The 27,482-nt window shown below is 38.3% G+C and overlaps 1 protein-coding gene across 1 annotated transcript in view; it reads right to left on the bottom strand.

Annotated features, from left to right (window-relative positions):
- PIEZO2 (piezo type mechanosensitive ion channel component 2) overlaps nt 1-27,482 on the bottom strand; it is a 286,006-nt gene that overhangs the window by 30,244 nt on the left and 228,280 nt on the right. The window contains exons 28-37 of the mRNA XM_058036495.1: nt 22,155-22,398; nt 20,861-20,957; nt 18,902-19,061; nt 17,041-17,130; nt 14,961-15,082; nt 14,059-14,130; nt 9,921-10,024; nt 5,446-5,554; nt 3,748-3,816; nt 380-546 (exon numbers count right to left, since the gene is read on the bottom strand). Of these exons, the coding sequence (XP_057892478.1) occupies nt 380-546; nt 3,748-3,816; nt 5,446-5,554; nt 9,921-10,024; nt 14,059-14,130; nt 14,961-15,082; nt 17,041-17,130; nt 18,902-19,061; nt 20,861-20,957; nt 22,155-22,398 (1,234 nt within the window). The remainder of the gene's footprint in view (nt 1-379; nt 547-3,747; nt 3,817-5,445; nt 5,555-9,920; nt 10,025-14,058; nt 14,131-14,960; nt 15,083-17,040; nt 17,131-18,901; nt 19,062-20,860; nt 20,958-22,154; nt 22,399-27,482) is intronic.

The raw sequence follows: 27,482 nt of genomic DNA, 5'->3' as shown, positions 1-27,482 counted from the left end.
AGAAGAGTGAAATATGCAGACTGAGATAGTTTTTGAGCTGTTAAAAATGCCAGCCTTTCCCTACCCTCTTGAATCTATTCTGTCCCTTCAGAACCACACTATACTACAGAAGTGTGTCAGCCAAAACCATACATCAACCTATCAAAGAATTATTTTTCCCTTAATTTGTTATGTGTCCAGGTAATAAATCAAATCATTTATTCTTTAAGGATTTATAAGCCACCAAGCTGTAAAAAAAGTCCAAACTTATTTTTAAAATGCACGTGTATGTGAGATTTTCATAATTTTCCTCCTCACTGCCGTGATCTGAAGAGACAGCCTTTCATTTTTCACCGAGCTGGAAATGGTATTAGCAGAGCAGAAAGGCTGAAGGCATTACCTTCTTAATCTCCCTGGTGAGCATGCAGCGCTCGATCCTGAGCACGGTGGAGATATCGATGTGTTCTCTGGAGATGGAGTTAAGCCAAGCTGTGAAACTGTCCAGCGTTGCCAGGAAAAGGACCCAAGTAAACTTCAAGATATTAAATATCCTCTTGATGATGTTATCTAAGGGAGAGCAAAAGCAACAGGGAATTAATGAGCACAAGTGTTTTTATTGTACTTTTGCCTGGAGTTAGATTAATTTTTCTTTTATTGTCTAATAATGGTAATCCAGGCTGTGAAACCCTGTCACACTAAGGAATCTCTGAAGATGGCTGGAGGCCTTTTGGCTGTCTGGACCATTTTCCTGACTGTATGCCTAGGCTTATCATCTGGAATCCCTATTCCACCCTCTAAGTCCTTGGTCCTACAACTGTTAGTCAAATAAACAGTTCCTGATTTTAGAGGGAGACTGTATGCACAGGTCAGTGAAATGAAACACAAGGATTTGGACATCTCCTGAGAGTGTTAAACATCACCATGTCCTGTGATCTGAACAAGTGCTCAATCAGTGTGTTGAGCTGAACCTCCTCAGGGTCTAATTACTTGTGTTTCTCTCTGCACAAACTTTACCTTTTGTGCTTGAACCTTTCTAAGCTGAATTTTAAAGTCTAAACTGCCTAAACAGTCTTTGAATCTGACCTCACATCACTTTGAATCATACTTCTCTGTATTTACTGTTTTCAAACCTCTGTTTCTCTAAGTACGCTGCACTGTGCCATCAATGATCTCAGATCAACAAGCATAAATAGGACAACTAATAATTTATAAAACTTTATTCTTGCACCATTTTGGCAAAACAGTACACTTTACCATGAATAAAGCTTATGGATATATACCATCAATAGTAGCTTTATTTTGCTCAGCACGTGTCTCAAGTTAATTTCTCATTTCAGTAGTTCATTTGGCATTAATAATGGTATTTTTCAGCCAAAAAGCAGCACTTCCACCTTATTTTTTATCCACTCACAAACATAAACACCACAGTAGAGTTCTCATATAATATTGCAAGTGTTCAAGGCCAGGCTGGATGGGGCTCTGAACAATCTGGTCTAGCAGAAGGTGCCCCTGCCCATGGCAGGAGGGTTGGATTTAAGATCCCTTTCAACATAAGCCATTCTATGATTCCATAAATCTATGAAACACCAAAAAAATTCTTTTCAATAGTCAGTTCCAGAGCTAGCTGTCCCTGCTAGGTTCTAAAGCCCAGAGCTCTGGGTGTAAAGACAAAATTTCGATTAAGCAGCCTAAGAAATAGTAGAAAACTGTCAATAATCTGCCATGCATGATTCTCTCCACAACATCACTTCTTAGCTGTACCACAAGATGGCATGCAAAACTGCAGAATGAGTGCACAGCTAACCTTACAAGTACTGAAAAAGGAAAGCTATAATAAATAAAAAAATTTATCTGGACAGGCAGAATTGTTACATGCACATTTATGTGGAGAGAAACTATGGGAAAAATTCATTAGTGGTACTTTCCTGTAAAGTGGGTGCTGAAGTAGCAGTGTCTCCCATTTACCTGAGCACTGCCATGGAGCTGTCTGCTAGCACTGAGCAAAAGAGAATTTGGCACCCTCCACTTGGTTATATAATTATTTCAATAATATTATACCCTTTTTTTCAGGCCTTTTCTATGTAATTTAGATTTGGAGATTTTAATATTTTTTTTTAATCATTCAATGTGCAAGTCTTGAAGTTGAGGAAATCCTGCTATTAAAAACTAAATGTAAAGCTGCTTTTACTTGAGGGACCATCCATTACCTCTGAATTCCAGACAATATTATGAGTAGGTGAAAAGAGAACAGCACAAATACACAAAATTATATAGCATATATTGTTTTTTAACCCACACTCTTCCTCTCCAACATGGAACTTTTGTTATTGACTTCAAGAGAAGTCACTGCTCTCAGGTTAATTTATTTTGTTTTTAATTGACCACCACTGGCCTGGCATAGTCTCACCATGGTGCCAAGTACTTCCAGTCCAATCTGAAAGGTTATTTTACTCCCTAGGATGGAGGTGACTTAGTATACATTTTTAATGACACTGTAGCTGTTCTGGCACCTTTGCTGTTCAGTTTTTTTTAAAAATAATCTTTTGGGGATCAATTGCATCTAAACATCTTCAAAAGGGAAACAATTACTTTGTGCAGAGAAAGCTTCTCTCTGCCTGAGAGTGTGAGATAGGATTCAATCTAAGGTCACTAATGATACTAATGATTAAATAATGATTTATTACCAATTACTGGATAATTTTTCTGGTAATTTTCTTTAACAAATTTTACCTAGGAACAGCCAAAATATTTCAACAACAATATAAAGCACTTAAAATTTATTATTTCCAATATAAATTAATTATAAACCTCTATCTTTTCCCCCTAACTCCTGTGTAGCACCAACACCACATCCCTAGAGAAGCATTTGTGTGATTTACTTTAGTGTTTTCAGACAGATAACTGCATTGCCAGTAAGTAACAAATAAAAAACCCACCATCCTCCCACTCCCCCCCCCATTCTCATAGCAGTGCAGCCCATTTATTTGAGACCAGTGCTCTTGTGAGATAGAAATTATACCTCCTACATCCTTTTGGCCTCTTCCCTCTGTAAGTCAGGGACACAATTCTAACTGGAATTGTGGGAAACAATTTTATATAGAGAAGAAAAGTAGCTCTTGGTAAAGTCTCACTGAAGGTAAGCCATGGTGAAGATTTACTTAAGAGGAGAGTCTGTTTTCTTCTTTTACTCTAGTTAGAGACAAAGAGCCAAGCTTGGATTTATGATCTATTAAATTTCTTTGTAGGAAAAATCTGAATGTGGGCAACATCCTGAAAACTGCTGGCATTTCTTCTGCTGGATAGAACTACCCAAAGTCTGATTTTGAATGAGAATGTGTAAGATCAGGAACATGTAATATTTTTAGAGGTGATTACTGTGCCTTGCTGAATGGATAAGTACCAAAAAAAGCATTGTACTAACCTTGCTAAAACACACTCAAAATCAATGGACATTTTAACACAGGGCTGTGTGCAGTCAGGTCTAGAACCTTAGCTTAAGTTACTCTGTAAGTAAAATACACAGCAGTGATCAAGCCTGAGCTGGCAGGTGTATTTGCTTAAGTATTTAGAGAGGATGCAGTAGTTTTTGGTCCACAATTAGAAGTTCCTATGCTCAAGGCTTGTAGATCTTGCAATAGAAAATGTGATAGTAGCTAGGAAGCTCTTCCTGCATCAGTCAGAGTGGATCACTGCAATGCTGTCTCTGTGACAGACCACTGGTCACAACTGCACTGGAACAGCACAGAAGCCCTCATTTTGCCTTTATACCTGGTCCATCAGATTTCTTCTTGACAGGTTCCTCCTCGCTGTCCTCACAGTCTGCATCATTGCCACCTCCTGCAAGCAAGGAGCAAACCAGAGAGTGTTACACCTGCAGAAATGCTGGTGTAAATGCCATTCCAGCTAGAGAATGCCACAGTTACTAAGCAAGAGAGACTGGTTCCTCACCTACCACCACAACAGAAAGCACATTTCCATTTCCAAAGCACTCAAGGGAAGGGACAACCCTGGCAGTGAAGGTGTTCAAGGATCACCATCCCTCTCTTGTAATTTGCAGTGGTGTTTTCTTACTAGATAGGCTGCTGAGTGAGATCCTCTGGTGGTGTAAACTCAAATACTTTCTCAATCAGCAGTCTCACCTTCTGCTGACTCACACTTGATGTCATTTATTCCTCTCCTGCAAAGGGCAACCTGAGCACTGCTCTGATCTTTTCCTGCCTCTGGCCCACCAAACCTGAAGGAATTGAGTGGGACCTTCAGGCTGACCTGAAGGAGCAGAGTTGTTTTGACAACACCACATGCATTTATTGAGGCCTGTAGCAGAAGAGTATTGCAGAATCACAGGCAGAAATGAAGGACAAACAAGTGATCCTCCTTCTATCTAATGCTCAGTAACTGCAGCTACAGTTTCAGTGGCAGAAGCCCAGTTATAAATTCCTTCTTTATGACAGAGAAAGATGCCAAAAAAAGGAAATGGCCAGCTGATTAAACTGTCCTCTTTTCCCCATCCATACTGACCAGAAATGTTTTTGAATTTCTATTTTCTAGCTTAAAAATTGAGAAAAAGATCAAGATAAACCACTTATAAACTGGTGTTTTCTTCAGGGGCATTAATGATTTTGCACTGCCACAAAAACCAAATCAACATTTGTATGTTTTCCCTTCGCTATCTACTGAATTTACAGATTTGTGGATATTTGGGTTCCTCAGTGACTGCAACATGGAAAGTGAAAAACATTTCTTTATATTCTTCTTCATGTATCAACTCAAGCTTCTTTAGGGAACAATATAGGAAATGTGGCCAAAATAAATAATATGTGTCTATTTAATGGAATTTTTTTTACAGCTCCACTTGAACTACAGGTATTTGGGAACTCCTTAATGAAATAGTTCTTCAGCATCTTTCCCTGGGAATGCACATGGCTTGACCATTGAAAAGAGTGACTTTGGTGAACTCTAGCCTGTACAGAAAGATAAACTTTTTTATGATATGAGGAAGTGAAAGGCTAATGTCCTCGCTCTGCCAAACACTTTGTTTGTACTCCTATATTTTGGAGATATGCTATTAAGTTCCAGGTTATGTGCTTTATAAAGTTATGTCTTTACAATTCACTATTGCAAGTACTCCCACAAATGCTTTCACATAGCTGATGTTTTCTGCAATGTGTTGAATCTTCCTACTCATCAAAAGATCTGGGCATTTCTTGCAACTCCATGGAAATTACATATATCCCACCTTCCCCTGTACCTCCCTGAAAGTGTGCCATGCAGAACAGAAGGACATGGCTATGCCTGACCTTGTCATGGGCTGGTAAAGGAAAATAACACCAGCCAAAGTCAACTCATTTTTTGAGTTCTTAGCCAGCACTGAGAGCACTTCTCCTCTAAACCTCATCTGCCTTTCACTACCAGGAACAACAGGCAACAGTCAATATTGTATTTTTTTTAATGGAAAAGGTTACCTACCATCCCCAGATCCTTTTCGCCTTCTCTTCTCTTTCCCAAAACTTTTCTTCTCTTTGCGCCTCTGTCGTAGAGCTGTTTTAGGGTCAGTTATCCAGGCTTGATAAACAAACTGGAAGGAAAAAACTCATTTATATCAAGGTTCCTCATGTTCTGAGAGCAAGCCATAGAATAAGCCACAAGCAAGACTACATAGTTTGAGTAAATGCATTCAGACCTGTGGGGGCAAGGAAATATTTTTAATCCCAAATCAAACACCTTCCCTGCAGATGTGCTGAGTTTTCATGTGCTATTTTTGTAAGTGTAAAGCCAAATGTGGAAATACTTGTGGGTGACCCAAGCTGCATTAGAACCCACAAAAATGTATGCTCTGAACTTTGGGAATTAATACCTTTTTGTGCATATGGGCTACCTTGTCTGAATCTCTCAATTCTGTATCTATATCACATTACAGACAAGATGCAGAGCAAAGGAAACTTTTAGATAAAGTGCTGCAATCCACTAATTAAAACATCAAAAGATATAGAGATATCCTTGTACAGATGTACAGGTAACTGTATTTTTCACAGCTTAGGTATTTTCCCCCTCTGTATGTCCCAGTGGAATGTTCATGGATTTATTATCCATACACGGTCCCAAAACTGGCACTCAGGAATTCCTCAGATTGCTTCCTGATTTTAACAATGGTGTTTCAGATAAGTCACTTATAGATCCTTCTGCTACTGTTTTTCCAGTTGTAAAATGAAGACAGTAATACTTACCTATCTATCCAAGGTATTTTATGGGACAAAATCCTGCTCACAGCACTCACTCAGATCAACAGTCTGTTGACCTGTATAACTGCATGAAGCATTGGAATTGGGCCAAAATATTTATAAATTATACAGCAGTGTGTGTAAAAAAAAAAAAAAACAACCCAAAAGTAGGGGAAAAGGTGTTCTTTTGCTCATTTAATGGTTTTCATTGAAAAATGGTAATTATCTTCAATTGTCTTCTATTTCTAAGCAACACAGGCCACTAGCAGAGACAGAGTAGGGAAGCACACAGATGCAGGCAAGAGGTTGAAAAATCACAGTAACAAAACAGCTCTATCTAATTCACAGCACAAACATGCAGATGATGGCAACAACACACATATATCTCAGTGAAGCTGGAATTGCCTCTCATAGGACAGAATGGTAAAATTTCTACTTAATTTTCCTTATAATTTTAGAATTTTCCTATGCAAATCACTTTGGAACATTTAAAGTATTATTTTAAAACTGTTAAACTGATGTTAATTTAAAAGGGAAAAATACTTTGTTTTGTTTTGTGAATGTATACCGCCATGGAGAGGAAATTATTTTGATACTGTTCAGAAGAAGATCCTCTTCCAAATCTCTCAAAGTCTGTACTTTTACTTTTGTATGTCTGAGTTGTTCCAAACAAGCACCACATGAGAAAATGTGTGGGATCAGAGGCTCTGATTTCCCTTTGCTTTGTAACAGGTGCTTTCTAATGAAGGTGATCTGGGGAAATGGTGATACTTAAATGAGCTAACACCACATTACTTTACTGAAGTCAGAAACTGCCAACATCTTCTATTGTCATTTAACTGTGAAAGTGTACACTAGCCACAATTGTAGTGTGAATAAAGAAATTAGAGCTAAAAGGTAGACTTGGAAGGGGGTAGAAAATTAGGATTAAGAAAGGGAATTTGATTTATAAGTTTAATGTAACTACCTATGCTAAGCAGGGGATATTTTAAGAGCATACTGGTTGCATACTAGTCTAGATTTCTACCACTGCAAAAAATTCCAATTTCATATCTTTTAGACTTTGGAGCTGGTACTCTCAATCTGTAACATCCACTCCTTACAAAAGTCATGTTACCTATGGAGTGAAAAATAATACACAGTGGCACAGTTAGGAAATGCTAAATGCATTGAAGCAGGGCAAGAAAGAAGATGCATAAATGTTTTTTGTGATGATAAAGGCCAGAAGAGTAGAGAGCTGAAAAGGGGTTTGCAGCAGAATGTGTGTTTAACAAACCTTTCACCAGCTTTCTGAGATCAATTACCACTGTGCCCATAGGATACATGCAACTTGATGTGACCATTTTATAAATCAGTATCAGAAGAAAATGAGAATTTGGGTCTGCATTTTTTCTCTGGGGTTGTGTGTAAAAAAAGGATAAACCACTTTCTTGTGATTTGACCTCACCAAAGTTATGGAATGCATTGCATTTACTAGGAATGAGATTTCTGCTGTCATCATTTTTCTTATTAATTCATATAAGAGGAAAAATGCAGACGAGGACAGAGGTATATACACTACGTCAGGAACTGTGGGGTGGGTCACATACTGAGCATTTGCAAAATGTCAAGTACCTTTGCTGCTTTGATTAAATACTGAAGAATAGTTTTGGGCAGTTTAATGATAGACTTTGGCAAGGCTAAAATGGCTGAAGCAAATTTTCCAATAGCTCTCTATAAAGAAGGACAAAGCAAGAGTAGTTAGTAGAAAAGCAGAAAATATTAATAAATAGGATCTCTTTAATTACTGTATCTAGAATACTAAGAACAAATTTACATTCATAAACTTCAATATGAGAAAAAGATAATTGATGTTGTTCACATTAAAATTTCAATGATATGACTCTTAACTGCATGCATTCTCTAATATTTAAAATCTCCAAGTTAACCATTGAAGGGGCTACTGCACACAATTTACACTGAAAGAAAGATCCTACATTCAAATAATTTTTTAACAGAATCTACAACAAAGTTCACTTGGCTAGTATTTTTACTAAGACCTTGTGCATGATGATGGAAGGCAAAGAAAGTATGATGACCATAGGAAGAACAAACTTTCCATGAAGAAAATAAATTTTCTGGTTTTTACAATTCTCTGCTTATATAAAGCCATCCAGCATGTTTATATTGCACATACTGCAGAACAGGCCACCTATCCAGAACATCTGATCAAATTTTGAAATAATGAACAGATCCTCCATCCCCAAACTAATAGTTTCAGGACTGAAATGAACAAGAAACCCAAATCCCAGCATAAATGAAACAATCCTGTTAACTTCTGACCTCAAGTTTAGACCTCTTTAGCTCAGTGCTTGGCACCAGCACATCTGTACAAAATGCTGTCACCAATTTTTTTATAAATGAGAAGAAACAAGAATGCAAACTTTCCTCTATACCAGCATAAAAACCGGAAAGAAAAATGACCTAGAAAGTCATGAGCCATTTCTGTGGCCCAAGGTAAGTTAAATGTAAAATATATTTAAAAAACCAGTGCAACACTAGAAAACAAAACTTACTTATCACATTATTTTGATCTAGATTTGTTTTGCCTTCATTAAGGTCGGATTTTTGTTTTCATGTCATTGCCATGCAGTTTAATCAATGTAGCCAACTGGCAAAGTCAGTACAGAAATCAAAGGCACATTTTATTAACGAGTTAAATAAAACTTGTCTTTCTCTAATTCAGTAATGTTGTCTGGGAAGCTTTGTTTGAAAGATTTTGGCTTAGGGAATGGAAAAGCATGGAGGCAGTTTCTTGCTCTTGCTTGGGTTGAATGTTCCGCAATGCGCCAATTCCGCAGTGATGTGAGGTTGCCTCTGGATGGGAATACTCAGCTGGAAAAAGCTGCTTCTTTGATTAAGCTTTTGAAGCTACAGACCTGAGAAATTTCTGCAGCATTTCAAAAAAGTTCTTCAACCAGTGAAACTTTAATCTTATAAAAACAAAAGCAAGTCTAGATGTAGGAGTATTTCACTAACTTCTTCACCCACATTTTTCATTTAAGCCATCCAGTATATTTGGTATTGTCTAACACCAGCCAGTCCACATGGAGGAAACCAGATAGGAAACCTCATATATCTTTTTAACATTACAATATTGTCCTGCATCAACACAGTCTGGCACTAAAAATGCAAATATATTAATTAACACTGCCCTGAAAATTAAAGAAAATAAATGGACGTAGTCTCCTTTTGTAATTTTCTAATCCAATTTTCTAATCCAATATTTCTCTGGCCCACTAGGTTCAATATTTTTTTTTAAATTAAGTATGTTTCCTTTTTCATGAAAATATGCTTATTTTGGGGATTATTTCTTCATGGAATGATAACATCCCCTCAAAAGCACTAGAGACATTCCACAATAGCATCAGAGGCAAGTCAGCTTCCTCAACTGTCTTTATTGCAATGCAGAAAAAAATAAAGCTTGGGTTCTTTAACCTTTGTTTTTTGCATTTTTGTTATTTTCAGGCATATGTGAATGAAGATATGATTCTAGTATAGTTTCAGTAAAAATTTGATAATGTTTAAAGCATAAGGCAAACTCACATTTTAAATCAGCAAGAAATTTAATTTCCAATACATTTCAGGAGAAGGAACTGGCAGCTTTAACATATGTGCTGGTGTTATGAGAAATCTACATTTTTTTTCCAGATGTCAACAAGATAGCAAATTACCATAAAGTACCTGAAAAGCAGATTTTTTTCGAGGCTCTTCCTCTTCTTTTTTTTCCTCTTCCTCTTCCTCTTCACTATCCGTCTCAAACAAATAATAATTTCCACTTCTGACCACTAAGTGAAACAAAATATTTTTTTACTTTTCTGAAAAGTTCTATTCTCAACTCTCCCAAGACCTATGAACAGGTAGGCAGTCATTTAAAAATTCATAACCAGGAGAGGTGAAAACAGAGAAGAAGCAAGAGATGAAAAGGTCTCAGGCAATTTATTTTATGTTAGTCTGCAATGCTTTGGGCATGAATAAGAACTATACAAGAACTAAGGAAAGCATCCCTATAAAACAAAATGTAAAGAAAAGGATTGAAGTTTATCAAGTTATACAAAGTTACATTTTTAGAGAAAAATGACTATAAAGTCTAAATTTATTGGGGACTTATAATTATTTGAGGGAGTAAAAAAAAGCCCAGCAGCTACGTAAATGAACTTACATGAACAGAACCACTGGACAAAAAATACAGAATTTCTCTTTAAATCATTGAGGGAATCCTTTAAACTAGGCAATGGGATAGTATTAGTTTGATGAGGTAATGGAAAACCTTGGCTTGTCTAAAACAAATCCCTTGGATTCTATTAACATGATTGCAAATGAGTTTCAATTTTTTGCCCATGGATTCAGAAAGATTCTGAAACCTTGATACAGCATAGGTACACAGTGATTAAGCTAGGCCTTATATCCTTGAACAGAAGCAATGTTTTTATTTCACAGATGGCAACAGGCCAACAGGAACAAACATGGAAAACAAAAATAAAAATAAGGTAATGAGCAAGAGAAAAATAAAAATCACAGCATTACACTCAGCAGTGAAAACTGGTAATTAATTGCCACATTTAAGCTGAAATATTTGAAGGAACACTTATTTAGATGAAAATTTACAAAATCTTGATATATGTATTTATATAAAATTATATCTATCCATCATTACAGGTCTCTGGAAAAGTAATAGTTGTAATTCAATCATACCTTGAATTCTACACAGATCCTGTGTGCACAGATGATCACATATAACTACTCACAATCCTCAGGGTAAGGCTGTGAAATTTGCCAGAACTGATCTTTGGATCATAACTTTGCCATCTGAAACTCCCTCACAGAGGGCATTTTGTGCCTCATGTGTGCACTTATGACTTTTAGCATCAATGAATGTGCTGCAGAGGGACAGAAAGTCCACTCCAGCCATTCTAATTGTTGCACTGAGGTGAAAAGAAATTTTGGAAATTTCCTGGATGAAACAAATGGATTTTTGGTGCTGAGCCTTCCAAAAAGGCCCATTTAAAATGCATTGAAGGGATGAAAGCATTTTAAGAGCCAGTAGCCTGCAGTTCTCTTTCATAAAATGCTATCTTGTAGTCAGCAACAGAAATTGTCAATGCAGATCAGCTGGGTAAGGTTTGACATTAGGAAAAACCTCTATGGCAGTACAGCTTTGTAAAGGCTCAGAGTAGCACTCAGTCAGACTTGGAATGCCTCATCTGGAAACAAATAAAACTACATTGATCTCCCTACAAATTTTTTTAGGTTAAAGCATATCTGAGGGGACACTCCAATGTAGCAGTTCCATCCCTTTTACAGCTCAAGAGAGAGGTATGATTGAATAGCAATAATGCATTCTTGCACACATCAAAATGGAGCAAGCGGCGTCAGTCACCTACAAGGCTTCCTGAAGAGACCCAGTTCTACATGTAACACAATTCATGGCCAGATTGGGCTTGGGAGACCCCTCTTGTACTGCAAAATGTGGCTTCCTCCTACTGAGAAAAGGGATGCACAGGCTTTTTGTGGGATGAGATGGAGGATGCAGAAGAAAGCATGATCCCATCATCTGCTTGTGCTCGGGGGTAAAGAGCTCCCCAGGGCAGCTGCAGTCACCATCTTCTGCACTACATCAGACACAACTGTGTGACCCAGGGGAATCTGAGCATGTGGTCCTAACTCCTGCTCATCTTTGTGGGACTTCAAAAATAATCCACAAGCATAGGAGGAATCACACCACCCTACAAGGGAGATTGTGAGTGACTGTCAATGAGGAAACCTTCGCTGATATTTTTATCTGCTCTACTCAGACCCAAATTCATTACTGTTTTAATTGCTACAATATACAAAATGAGGTCTTTTTCTGCACAATAAAATTATAGCAAGTGATATAAAAATAACAATAAAAATCTAAATTAAAAACTTTAAGCTTGAGTGATTGTATGCATATATACACCCACAAACCCATTTACTGAGGTGAAGAATGGTGCAGAATGCTGCAGTTACAGTGGTGTTCCAAAAAGAATGAGCGGGGAATATCAGTCTATTCCCAGTCTGCCTGCCTGTAAACACCCATTATCAGTGCCATGTTTCACTGAGTGTGGATGTGGCAGGAAACTGCTGGCTGTAGGGTCAGGGTCTGTGATGTTTCCCACAAGGTTTTGCATTATTGCAGTAAATAATTTCAAGAATACTCAATATTTAAACACCAAAATGCAACTTGCCACCTAAGAACGTTAAATAATGAGAACAAAATAAGTAAAAGCCAAAGTCAATATCTCTCTGTGCAATTCTTCTGACTACAAAATCAGTGATGAATAAACAAGAGACCATATCCCATTCCTTCAAAGTTATGATAGCTTGAAATTCTATAGAAAAAACTCACAAATCATAGTTTTTATTTGTTTTTTTCATTGTTGTTCTAATGAAATTATGGGAAAAGAATTTTATTTTCATAAGGCTTTTGAAAAGGATAGGTCTCTCTAAAGTGGCAGTGTGCCCTTTAGAAAAACAAAAATAGAGGCACAGTTTACTTGTGACTTGATAGAAATAAAGATCCCATGTTTGGTAAACATTGCTGGCAAATATATGTCTGCTGAATTTATAAATAAATACATATAGGTAAATGAAGCAGTATGTAAATGTGTAAAATTATGACGTGGAGTAGCTCTTAAACTAAACAACCAAGCACAATATAGACATTCATAATTTTAATGGCATGAAGCTGAACTGGGGGGGTTTTGGTTGGATATCAGGAAGAAATTTTTCACCCAGAGGGTGGTTGGGCACTGAACAGGCTCCCCAGGGAAGTGGCCCCAGCAGCAGCCTGACAGAGTTCAAGAAGCACTCTGTGCTCTCAGCACATGGTGGGACTCTTGGGGATGGGCCTGTGCAGGGCCAGGAGCTGGACCGGATGATCCTGATGGGTCCCTTCCAACTCAGCACATTCTGTGATCCTGCGTTTCTATGGTATAACTCTGATCAGTGCCCTACATTTAAGTATTTCTTTCACATCTTCAGAGGTTACTAAACAGTTCATGTCTGATTTCATTCAACAAACATCCAATTGAAGGACATTTGACTTGAGATTGCAGCCTACTCAGTTTTCCTCTTCTACCAAATCCATAATGTAGCAAAGAACTCTATCATATGGGCTGGGCTACAAACAAATTGCATCATAATGCCCCAATTATATGTGTGACACATGCTAATAACTTCTTGTGCACAAGGCTAGACATATTTTTTCTCTCAGGTAAACACAAAAAAAAAATGGAAATAGCAAAACAACTGGCATCAACCACACATTGAAGTGGCATAAGAGAGATGGAGCTGAGCTCTACTCAGCCTATTCTCTGTCTTCCTGCCTTACTGTGGTGCTCAGATTTCTACAGTTGATACTAAAATGACTGATGAACCATAAAGAAAGATGTATAATATGGGTATATGAAAAGGAAATGATGACTAATCTTAGAATGCATTGGCAAACTTTCACAGTCACATTGTTAAATATATTGAGCTTTGCAGTATTGGGGAGTTGAGACCTTCGAGGTCAAGGCAGATTCTTTTCAGCACATGTTTATCTGATTTGATATTTTTCTAAGAATGTTCAATGTATCATGAGCTAACTTTGCTTCCAACACACAGAAGTTCAAAATGTTGTTAAATTCTTTGCAGATTGGAAAGTAGAAATCATTTTTTGAAAAAAAACCCCAAGCCTTCTATCAAGTCACAATCACAAAATCAGGCATAAAACAAACAGGCTATGGGAATGCTTTCATTCTGGTCAAGGATATAAGGGTTAAATCCACATATTTGTAAGAGGATTGAGAAAACCTACTGGAAGCATGATCAACCCAAGGCCGCCACCACAGCTTTTTTTTGCCCTTGGCTTTCTCTTTGTCTGCATCTCCTAAAATAAAATATGTTCAAATATTAATTTTACAAAATGAGAAACATATTTCTTACACTGATTAATAATTTTTATTTTCTCTCAAAAGAGCTAAAATTTCATGAGAACATCAGATGTCAGGTTTACTGAATACATTTAATATTAAAATAATTCAAAACCGTGACCACTAAGCAGAAGTACTCTGATTTTTGCAGTAGTTAAAACAGCATTCCACTCTAAAACAGCTAAAAAGTTGAGTTTCATGTTTTAAAACATACTGTCAGAGTTGACTGTAATTTAAAGAGGAAAAAAATTTCCCTCCACTCAAATCCTCTTGTATTTCAGGCTCCAAAAATTTTTAAATCCACTAATTGCTGATCCCAGGTCAATGCTGGAAATGTGGCACTAGATAGGTGTGATTTTATCTGTGCCCATGATTTTAAATAACATTTAAAAGCACACAAAAATTTCAGTGACTGAAAAAAATCCAGAACAGCATCCAGAAAACATTGCTGGAAAAATGTTGGTGCTATCTATTTGTAAAACTGCGGTTTATAGATAATGACTTCTACCAAAACAAACCTCTTACTCTTTCCAGCTCTTTGCCAACAGCCTGAAGTTAATCAAAAGTATCCTCAAAGCGAACCAGTTTCTCTAAACCTTGTTTCAGTACATAACACAGATTTTTTTTCTTTTTTTTTTTTTCTGAATCAAGCCTGAAACTGATACTCAGCTAACAACGTTGTTATGCACTGGCAGTTTGGCAGTTTTGAGAAAAAAATTATCACTTGTCCAACTAGCAGTTCTATCAGGTCCTTATGGAAATATGGTACAGGAGTAGCTAATGGTACCTTCATCATCTTCTTCAGAAACCTTCCGAATCTCCGGCCCCTCTGTGGACTCCTGGTTCATGCTCAGCATCCTCTCTTTTCCCTTCTTGTATTTTTGCTGCCTGGCTTTGATGCGATCCATTCTAGCAAAAGGAAGAATCTTATTAGATTTACACCTTCAACCATCCCGGAAAACAAGCATTAAACACACACACACACACACACACACACTCTCTCTCTCTCTCTCTCTCTCTCTCTGCAACACTTCTAAGGGAATTATTCCACACTGTCCTTAGTCCTGCCCTTAAACAGAAGGAGTTACACTGCTCTGAAGGGGCTGGCTGGGAAGACCAAGCATAGATGTTCACTCTGTTGGTCAGAGAGACCTGGGTTTCCTGCTATCATGACTGCTTTACTTTCTCCCACTCAACTATCTTATTATCATTTAAAATTGCTTTTCCCAAAACTTGCCACTCTGAAACAGGGATTTGGTTGTCCCTGCACTGTCTGTACTACATCTTCATCCTTTAGGATCATTTGTCTCAATGGACATCAGTGACAAATGGTGGTCCAGTGCTATTTTTACTGTCTGGGGATGAAGTGGGATCAAGCGTACCCTCAGCAAGTTTGCAGATGACACCCAGTTGTGTGGTGCTGTTGGCACAGCTGAAGGGTGGGATGCATTTCAGAGAGATCTGGACAAGCTCAGGAAGCTGATGTACAGGAATCTCATGAAGCTGAGTAAGACCAAATTCAAGGTGCTGCACCTGGGTCAGGGCAGCTCCTGATAGCAACACAGGCTGGGGGATGAACTGGTTGAGAGCAGCCCTGTCCAGGATTACTTGGGGCTGCTGATGGGTGAGAGGCTGGACAAGAGCCTCAGTGGGCACTCCCAGCCCAGGAACCCAGCTGTGTCCCAGGCTGAATCCAAACCAGAGTAGGCAGGAGGGTGAGAGAGGGGATTCTGCCCCTCTGCTCTCATGAGACCCCACCCTCAGTGCAGCTCTGGGGTGCCCAGCACAGGAAAGACATGGACCTCCTGGAGAGAGTCCAGAGGAGGCCCAGAAAGGCGATTAGAAGATGAAGAACCTCTCCTACAAGGAAAGGTTGAGGCAATTAGGGTTGTTCAGCCTGAAGAAAAGGCTCTGGAGAGATCTTATTGCAGCCATTCAGTACTTGGAGAGAGCTTATAGGAAAGATGGGGCCAAACATTTTTTGCAGGGTCTGTTGTGAGGACAAGGGGCAATGGTTTTAAACTGTAGGAGGATTGCTTTAGATTGGCTATAAGGAAAAAGGTTTTTCAATGAGGGTGGTAAAACCTGGTCCCTGGTTTCCCAGAGACATGGTGGATGCATATATATATAAAAGCATTAAATGCATACATCCCCAGACACATTCAAGGTCAGGCTGGATGGGGGTCTGAGCAAACTGATCTCTTTGAAGATATCCCTGCTCATTACAGGGGGGTTGGACTAGGTGACCTTTAGATTTTCCCCTCCAACTCAAACAATTCTATAATTATGTGATTCTATATAGGTAGAAAATACGGTCCCTGCAATCTTCCCATGATTCTTCCATTATGCAGCGTGGAAGAAGCTGTCATGAGTGGGCTTTGACACTTGGTTAAGAATCAATTAGGGCTTTCCATGCATTGTGTTGAAGGAGCTTTGAAACTTTTTTTTTTTGAACTTTCTGCAGTTACCAAAGAAATTGTTGGCTGTGTGCAAGAGAAACCAAAGTGACTTATGGGCTGTATAAAGAGAAAGGATCTCCAAGCCACTTGAATTGAAAGCAAATATTTTCAGTGAAGGTAAACATATATTTTGCACTTAAACACCACAGGAGGAACCACAAATAAAACAGAAAGAGCAGTCATGCAACAATTTTTTCCAGGAATACAGATAACAGATATACAGAACAAAATTCTAGTAACGGTAAAGCATTTCTATAAAAGAAAGTGGTGGATAAATACCAGAAGCTAGTATTTCTATCCAAGAAAGTGCAAGATAAACACCAGCAATCAGTTAAATCTGTATGTACATATGCATAGAAATATGCATATATATATATATATATAAATATAAATGCATTAAATACATACTGTCTTTTCAGTTGATCCATTGATTTTTTTTCCTCTTCAATTCTTGCCTTTACAGCCTTGACAATTGTAGCCTGAAAAAGCTCAGCACCCCTACACAGAAATGGGACAGAAAAAGAAAAAGGAGAGGACATGTTAAATGTTTCTAAGTCTTCCTTATGGCAACTAATCACAGAGAATTCTATGTTCCTTCTATACATGATCTTATCTGCATCAAACAAAACTAATCCAGGGTGTGAAAGAAACAATCAATTGCTCCAAAACAGTAACATCTTTACATACAATCATTTCAAGATCTGGGGCCAAATGCTGTGAACCCTACTCAGCCTGTATGTTCCTCTAGCAGCTGCCCAAGAAATTCAGTTACCAGTCCTCAAAACACAGAACACAAGTAGGTTCAAGGATGAGGAAGGATTTCTTGCACATCCTCAGGATTTCTTCATAGTTATTTCAGCTTTATAATCACCTCAATCCCCTGCCTCAGTCCTCCTGGAAGTTGTGAGCAAGGTCCAGCTTTATCTAGGACCATGGTAAGCATTTATTCAGCTTTACTTTTACCCTCTGAAAACTATGGTGCTTTCAATCTGATGATAACAAACCCCTGAGCAAGTTTCTGATGTGCCAAGAGAATCTGGCTTTCCACCCCATTACATTAGAAATTTAATTGGTTCATTGATTTGAATGTTATGACCATTCTTCCTAATTCACACATGAACTTTTAAGGCTCTTAAAAGAGTCCTAAAGTCCCTCTCAAAGAAGTAACCTAGATCTAAAGTCTTTCTTTTGTCAGGAATTCAGTAAGAAAAGCTATAATTTTAGAAGTCTACTCTTTCATTCTGGATGCACATTTTCCTATATAGGACGTATTTTGATACTCATGATTTTGCTTTATCCTGTTTTCACTGTGACCCCAGCACACCAAAAGAGGTACAAAAAGAGTACAAAAATGCTATTATATTCAGCATAATTGGGCATCAGAACTGAAATTCGCTTCAGAACAAAAGCCTAATTCAATGTGGGGTGGAGGTGTAGGTCTTCTTGTAGCTCTCTTTACAGGGCTGAATTTTGTTTATTATAGGGAGCTAAACATGCCCCCTTCTTAAAATGACCCCTGGAAGAGGAAGATAAAAACTACTTCATTTCATTACATACAAGCCAATTTTTTCCTGAAATACAGTCAGAAATCAATGTCTGTATGTCTTTTGAGGAAAAAAAAAACCACAATACATTTATTCCAATATTAACAAAAAATTTCTTGGAAACCCTATGGAAATTAAAACCAGTATTTCATTCCTCATCTGCCTTCATATCATAAACCAGAAGAATGTTTGTGCTAGTGATGGCTGTAAGTTAATGCTTGTGGTGTAACAGGCCAATGAGGTTAACACTTCTTGCCAAACCTGGTCAGCGTTCAGTGATGTGACACTTCCCAAAAGTGCTCCCTTTTCCTCCCAAGCCAGAGGTAAGAACTTTGCTGTCTTCCTCCTCCTCTCTCCTTCTTGAGATGGGATTTCTAAGGACAATTGTCTCAAGCTCTAACAGCAGAATGTTTTCTTTCCAAGACTTAGAAACTCTGCCATTCTCTCTCATGCACATCAATGTTGAGAGAATGCTGCAACACATTTTCAGAGCTTTTAACAGGAGCAGCAGATAGCATTTGGTAGAAAGAATTGTTTAATTCCTATTAGATTCTCAATGAATTTGTTTTCTTGTGTCAAAGCTGGGTTTGCAGTTATGAATTTAGCATGGATTGTTTAAATCAATGTTGAAGGACTGTTTTGGTACTACCTATAGTAAAAATTAAGTACTGCCACCATGAGAGATTTGAGCTGTTGAATTTAATTTCTTTTAAATTTTCTGTTACCTTGATGCTAATATCTGAGAAGCTTTTATATCTGCAACCACATGAAGGAAGTAGTAACTCATGAAGACTCTTCTTTGCAGCAACAGGAAAGCAAAACATATACTGTCCCAAATGATTCCTGCTTCACCACTGGGCAGTTTACAATCTGGATTGCTCGTTGCTGGAAAAAGACACAATCAGTGTTCAGAATTCTTTCATAATGTTTAATGAATTAAATAATCCTAGCCTTTAAAATTGTTTGAGTTATTTTAGATTTTCCTAAAAAAAACCTGTCATGCATTTTCATTTGAGGTGTGCCATAATTTCTTTCACAACAAACTGAAAAGCTTCCAACAATGTGATGCCCCTACGCGCCACTGTCCCACAAGTAAGGATATAACAGAAGTGAATCATTTGCATATAAATTCACCCTACTTTAGTAAGTACTTGAAAACAAAGAATGGAAAAGGCATATTTTTTGTTACACTGAATTATTTGATTTCAGTGTTTCCTAAAATGGCATATATCAATTTTTTGTCCTATTCTCTTCAAAGTGACTTTTTATCTCATTTTTTAATTAAGAACACTATCAACAGGAGAAATAAGTGGTTTATTTTTGTCAAAATGACTTTTTGACTGTCACCACTGATTATTTTTATTTTTCTTCTCCACAACTCAGTTCAATGCTCATTTCCATTGCATAAGAGAAGAAATATTTGAAACCACAAAACTGCTTCCTTTGGGGTAGGAGGAGACAGGCAGAGAGGAAATCCCATTCCTCCTACCCCTAGATTTTGGCCTGGGCCATTTCTTTCTTCCTTTATTCTCTGTAAGACAGATCTCTGGGGGATATTAAAAAATTAAACTGGGTTTTGTGGAACTGGACTATAAACTCCATGGCCTATGCTGCCCTGTAGAAGGCAGTAGAAGGACTCCAGGGACAGGCTCTGGCTCGAAGCTGGCTTTTCAAGCAAGCAAGCCAATCTAATAGCTCTGAAAGCTCAAACTCCAAGAGCTTCAAAGCCTGCTGTGCCCAAACCCTGGGGTGGGAGTTTGAAAATCTGTGCCTGAGTTTCTGTTGCTGCCCAAAATGTTTTGGCTAACACAAGAATTCCTGGGCACCTTTCATCCTGTGAATTTGTATCTTCCTATATACTTCCTTTTCCCCTCTCCCACACTTATCTATTAGGATCAATCATGATGACAGGAATTCAGAATTTTGCTGCAGCCTCACTAGGCTGAAACAGCTCTTTAAATTCAGAAAAAAACCAAACCAAACCCAAAAACACACACAAAAAAAAACTTCTGCAGGTGTTTTCAAACTGTTAATCCAGGGTGTCAGGACAAAGTGGAGACTAATAGCTCACTGAGATCTGAAGGGTTTTGCTCTCCACACTTCATTCATCTTTTCTCTCACCTCCAGCAACAGACATTATCCACTCTATGCTTTTTATCACCACATGAGAATAATCACAAGAAAAAAAACTATGTCTGCATGTAGAAAAATTACCACTTTCATGCCATTTCAGTGAGCTGAAGTGGCTTCCCTTTTGAACCACTGAACCCTGGTACACAGGGAGGGATGGGAGCCCACACTGCACACAGGGAGTGAAACTGGGAGAAGGTGCCCTGTGCATGCAGTGATGGTGAGCTGACCTTTTAGCTCAAGATGTACAGCAAACCAGGGTATCACATCACCTGCATATCCACATATGTGCTAAGTGCCAATATCTGTGAATTGTTCATTTACAGCAAACGCTGCCTGTGGGTGGATGTATGGGCATGGTGGCAGTTCTCTCTGCATATGTGTCCCCCTTGTTTCTGTGAAATGTTTTCAATATTCTGTGTGGCTAATCAATATAAATCCAAGATTTTTCAAAAGGTAATATATCAAGGGATGGCACAACTTAAATATGGTTGAAGATTTTAAGGTGATTCTTTATTTATAGAAAATTATGGAGAAAAATAAGCTGTACTTACGAATATGGTAGCCTTTAACTGTACAAGCCAGGCTAAATGCCTGAATCACCCAGCAGCTCTTCTGAATTAATGATTCAATGTAGCCACACGCTCCTATCTGCAAGTAAAAGGGCAGTTTTATATAACAAGACATAGCAGTAATAAGGATAGAAAAATTACATATTTTTACATGACATGAGAAATAATACAGCCGAGGGCAGTCAAATTATTCTCATTACTAAAAGAGCTTGGAAGAAAGAGTGGCTTTACCAGTGACACACAAACTAGTCTTAGACAGAATTTGATTTTTTGATTATTAGTGAGACAGGAGGTATGTGGGGCTTGTTTGAGTTTTTGCACAGAAAGGGACACATCTGGCATACGATGCAATGTGACAACTAAGCAACTTTTATAAATCACTGACTTAATCCTGCAAACATACATGGACAAGTTTAAGACACATGTAGCTCCACTGAATTCCCAAGCATAAAATGAAGCACATATGTAAGCATTTAGAACATTTGCAAATTCAAACCACCCATAAATCAATTTTATTTCAGTGTAGTGACTTAAATAAATGTAAAAAGAAAAATGTCTCTTCTTTGCAGTCCAGCACTAAAACTGTTCAAAGCTAAAAAGCAACTGCCAGGAATAAACCTAAATTTATCTTTCAAAAAGATTGAAATTACTGGCTTGTCTTAATCACCTGTCAGTACCACTGCAAGGATACATATAAAAGAGTTAATTAATCCAAGAAAAATCTTTCATATTTTGCAGAAGAATTTGACATTTAATTATCAAATACATCTGTTTCCACCTGAATTTCACACTACTTCTAAAGGAAACAGGAATGGAGTTTGTAACTTTGTAGTCAACTTCACTAATTACATTACATCACACAACTGCATCTCATACTAGTTTGAAAATTTTTTATTTAAATAAATTGTCCAATTAAATGTGCACTACTTATCAACAGTAGGACTAATTTTGCACTTCTTACTCATTTTTCACTCCTCTTTTCATGTGACTTCTAGACTTCTAAGGAGAGACTTCATTAGACAAAGAAACCAGAGCCTGGCCCTTAGAAAGTAGGTGGTGAGCTTTTACAGAGTCCAACTGAGCTCATGGGTGCACATTTCCCTATGATGGATATGCACTGCCATTCCCTAGCAATGCTGAACTGAAATGGAGACTGCTCTGTGCTTGCAGAAGGCTGTGGTCCCGAAAAAGAATTTTTAATGACTGCTCAACGCACTGTGCACACTTCCAATGAAACAGAAGTGCTGAGGGCAGAGGGAAGGCATCAGCTCCCTACCGACAGGATGTTCTTCATGGTGATCACGAAGACGTTGTAGGCAATCAGCCAGTCCCAGTAACGCAGAATGCTCCTGATGGGCTTCAGCAACAGGTCTCCACCAAAGAGAAGGAAATAGAAGCAGGCCACCAAGTAGCCCATACAGAATATGCTGATCCTTGTGGTTCCCGTGATGAAGATTATGGTAAGCACAAACCAGAAGAGGTAACTAAATATTATCACCTTATACATGTCTAAGTAGGACCTAGAAGTAAAATAAGGAGAAAAAGTTACCATTTTTTTTCTGAGGGCAATGTTGTCTTTCCTCTTTCTGCATCACTGGCTGACACTTGTGCCAGGGTCTTCTGGGCATTCTCACACTTCAATAATTGTGCAGGCACTGACCACTAACACCACAGTCAGGGGGTTTGGTTCATGCACAGGTCTGCCTGGGTCACACATTTCACTCCAGCTCCTCCCTGTGCATAAGCACCTTCTGTCACCTGGTCAGGGTGCTGTGCTTGCTGCAGGATCAAGCCTTGCACCATGGAAGGGAGGACATCCCGTTCTCACCAAAATTCAGGGGAGAGGGATATTATCTGCAATGCCATATAGGAGCTCTAAAGGCTGTCTGAGATCATCTTTCAAGAAGTGTGAGAAATAGTATAGCAAATCTATTTTAAAAAGCCAACTACAGTACACCCCTGCAAACAATTTCATATTTATTGATGACTTCTAGGGAATTCAGCCTGGTCAAAAGACTAGTTTTCATAAACAGCTGCTAAAAATATCTTTCTCTAATGGAGATCAACTGCAAAAGTTTTGAGGGGGAAAATGGTTTCTACAGAACAGAAATGTGATAGAATTTACTGAAACATTTACCAGGAAGCTCTGAGAGAGAGCTATCTGAAATCAGCCTGGCCCACAGTGGGAAAGAGAGAGAAACAATTTGGTGTTTTCAGATTCCTTAAAATGTTGACTTAATATTGACTCGGTGAGCTTTCAAACAAGAATGTCTGCCAAAGGCAATACCAAATACTACATATAGCTAAACACTGCAAAACCAACTAATTCTTAGTTTCCTCCCATTTATAACGTTTTGATTCCAAATCTAACTGTGTTTTCAGAGTCTGTTCACCCAGGCTGCATAACTACATTTGTCAGGAAACCAGGCAGGGAAACAGAGCTACAGGAGTGCACATATACCTGAGCCAAACCATGTAAGGAGCAAATGAACTAAATGCACTGTATGAAGCCACATAAAAAGGCCCCTGCTGCTTGATGTTCTCAGGCTCAGAACTTTCTAGGAGTATGTATTTAAGGTCTTACATTTATAGGCCCATATTACACATTTTACCAGAGAGGCATTTAATGAAAGGTAAAAAGAAAGCTCCTTTAGGTTTATTTCCCGCAAATATTTAAGAAATTTGTCATCTACTGCCTGTGAAATCTAAAAATATCATGACTTTGGAGATGTTACTGGGTTCTGGGTGATAAAACATTAACAAAGAATCAATATGTGCTGGGACAATGAAGAAGACATCAGTCGAGGAGGTCTTCATTAACTTGATGTGCATTAGAAATGGTGCTCTCATTGTTTCTCCAGAAAATATAATTCTGTTTGATATTCTTTTAATAATAATTATTGGCGTGTGGGATGGCTAGGAAGAGATCACTTTCCTGACACTGCTCTATTTCAAAAGGCTTGTCCTTTGCTACCAACAAAATGCATCAGCATATTTTGAGAAAAGCCCAAAATGGAATCAAATTGATCCAAAACACAGCAATGTCTTAATACTTGTAAATAAAAATGAACTCTGACTCTTTGAGACTGTCTCAATCCAAACTTCCCAACATATACATGTGGCATTTGCTTGAGTCATAATCAGTCATAATTAAAACTTTTGGAAATTAGAGAGAATATGAAAACGAAGACAATAATCTAACCACTTTTTCACTATAATGGTAGCCATTTGCTACAATTTAGCAGTCATCTAAAATATTAACTACACCTTTTCTTCTTATATCCAAAATATGCATTAAATATAATAGCCTTGGGCATCTCTAAACCAACCAAACAACAAGACTGCATGTAATGGAAGAATTCTTAGAAGGGAGGAGGCACTAGAATGGTGTCAAGTGACAAATGATACAGTCCTTAAAGATGGAAAGCATTCTGACTTTTATAGATGTGCAGCTGCAAGCAAATCCAACAATAAAAATGGCTCCCAAGAATTCATCTTGGAGTGGACGTCTCACAAATGGTGTTTGAACAAGTCAGCCAAAGCACACCTAAAACAATGAAGACCACCAAGCATCCAAGGTACTTCTGTGCTATCCCAAGAAGGTGGCCACATTGAACACAATGAAGAGAACCACTCAAGTTGTTTCAGGGAGATAAAAATTTTGCTGAAATCATGTTTCTTTCAGTTACAATATACAAAATCTTGTCTGTTACAGCATAGAGCCATGCATGCCCCTAATTTTCATTAATTGATATGGAAAGGTCAAGTGCTGTAATAGCAGGAACAAAGACATGTCTTGGTGTGGAGTTCTCTACATGTTACCTCTCAAATAATTTGACACATTCTCATAGATAAATCTTTAAATTCTGCCTCAAAGCCCAGAACATTAGGAAGTGAGGAGTTTCTGTTCCTTGCCCTGGGATCATAATGCAACAGTGGGAGGCTGAAGGACAAAGACACCCCAACAAAAGACCCTACACAAACCCATGAGGACACTTGAGGTGCTCACCCTCTGTTTAAAAGCTTCTACACAGACAGGAGAAAATGCTATATCTTGGACAGCATATACTGTGATTTTATGCTTTCACTGCAGACCACATAGATCATTAGTTCAATGTCATGTAAATCTTCCAAACTCTCATTTTCTAAGTGTTCTTTAAATCTCCCTTCATTCACCAGGAGCAAAAGGCCACCCTCAGGATGTGATATTTAATAATACACCTTAGAAATCTGCACAGCTCGTTCCCAAGGGGACAAGTGGACAACCCAAGGGATGACCACCCCTGGTCATCCCTTCAGCTCTACATTTCAGCCTCTTTTTTGGATTTGGCTCTTCAAAATGGTTTCAAGAAGAAAATTTGCAAAAGCTTATTTACTTTGAGGGAGGACAGAAGGAATGGATACTTTTCTGCCCAATTAGCCTCCAAACCCACTCAGTGCTGGTGTGATGAATGCAGAAAGGTGGGAGTGTGCAGCGGGAGGCTAAGAACACAGACACACATCTGAGTAAGATTAGCCACTACACCAGTGCACCAAAAGCATCCAACTATGGCTTTGACTACAGCATGACAGCCTCTGAATGAGAAATTACACAGAAGAAACCTGAAAGATTAATGAGAAATAAAACCCACTGATTTTCCAACCCTGTCATTAGTAGAACCCACTAATACTCTGGATAACATTTTGGAAAAAATTACCATATCAATTTGCTCAAAAACAAGGAAGACAAAGTCTGAAGTTCATTCCACACATCCATCAAAGCTATTTTAACTTCAAATGGCTCTCTATATCAAATTGTCTGCTTTTATTTTCTAAAGTTTTATTGGTCTTACCATGATTGTTTCAATATTTTATTTCCACAGGAATTAATTTTTAACTGTAATACAATGCAGCCTGTTGCAGAGAGATTGCTCTAGGTGCAGTTGTTTTGCTGGCATGCTACACAATGTGTTTGGCTATGACCAGCCTAATGTCTGGACCTCTGCCTGCAGGCACTAAGAGGTGCTGATCCTGCAGCCAATAATCCCTCTCAGGAAAGGTATTTGTCCTCAGCCAAATGTTCTGCCTTGAAATTTAGGGGAAGAACACACTTCTGCTTACACCCTGGTGAAAGCCTTTTTTGGTGATGGATGCAGCTGAAGGGTTCTTCATGCTGGAGGAGCTGCTGTTGTGCAGTTTCACTGTTTTTCCCTAGCAGCCCCCTGCTTTGAGCGTGATACTCACCTTCATATAACCCCAAGGCTCCTCCTGTAGCCTTCCTCTGATGACATACTGTCCCTATACATATGTGTTCAGTAAGCTTCGCCTATTCCCAAATTTCTTCTTTCTTCCATATCTCCTGTTCCTCACACTCTTAGCAGCCTGTGTGACCCTGCATCAGAGCTTGTTTCCCCTTCTAATCTCAACATTGCTAATGTTCCCAACCCAGCTTCTATCTTCAAACCCTCCCCCTGGAGTTCTACGTTAGCTTTCAGAAGGGAGTTTTGTTAATTTTCCCTCTGCCAATTTCACCTAATCTTTTGAGAACTAGCTCCCTTATTTCAATGGACTTCTTCAAATCCAGTGTCATGGATCCCACAGGTCTTAGTTCCTACTATTTTTGTTAAACCCTCTCAAGGAACTGATATTCTTTTATGATTACTTTCTTACCAGTGAAGTCCTTCCTTCATGCTTCTTGTATCCACCTTAAAAATACCCAAACGCACAACTCCGTTATTTGTTGAAGCTAATTTTTTTTAGCAACAGAATGTTTATCTGCTTTAAATACGACAGGAAGCCTGTAATGTTCATTTGCAGGTCCTATCTCACTAACCTAAGTTGGAGCACAGTTCCAAAATTGGCATTACAGCTGCCTTTCAGACACTTTACCTGACTCCCCTCATGATGTTTCCCAGAGTACAGGTATTAAATAAGACAGTTCAGTGACTGTTTCTGTTTCTAAGTGGAAAAAAGCAGATTACAATCCCAAGCTTTTTCCCCCCTGAAAATGTCTAAGAGAATGTCTGAAAACTGCTTGGGAACTGAAATGAGAATTTTCCAGCATTAGAGACTGTGGGAAAGGATTATCCTCAGTGAGGTTGCTTTAAATCCTGTGTCATTCTAAAAGCTCCTATTTCTATTCTTTGTTCTTATTTCTGTTTCAAAGTCCTTTGGATGTGCACTCCTTTGGGGTCAAGCACATGTCCCCTGGGAAATCTGGGGGTGGAAAGACAAGAAAATTTCAGGAAATCTCTTAGACTATTTATCAATGTTGAACTCAAGTATTTCTCCAGAGAGAAGAAAATTAAGCATTTTGGAAATATGTTCTTCTTCTGCCATTGTTTATGCTGCAGTTAAAAGTTTTTTTATCCATGTCTACTAGCACAGTGACCAAGTAGTATCTTCTCAAGCAAAATGACACTTCAGAAAGGGTGCTTTGGTCTGCAGGTGCCATTCTTCTACATAGCAGTAAATACACATCAGGCTTCTCAGAAAACACAAGAATACCAAGCATAACTTTTAACTTTTAAATTTTTTTTTTCTTCTGCTTCATAATTTATTCATAACCGCGTTGTCTTCCCTTACTGTTTGGCTCTTTCTGACTGACTTTTGGAGAAATGCCATT

Source organism: Melospiza georgiana, chromosome 1 (assembly GCF_028018845.1).
Source record: "Melospiza georgiana isolate bMelGeo1 chromosome 1, bMelGeo1.pri, whole genome shotgun sequence".
NCBI classification, from domain to species: domain Eukaryota; kingdom Metazoa; phylum Chordata; class Aves; order Passeriformes; family Passerellidae; genus Melospiza; species Melospiza georgiana.
This window is presented reverse-complemented; position numbering and strand designations above follow the sequence as displayed.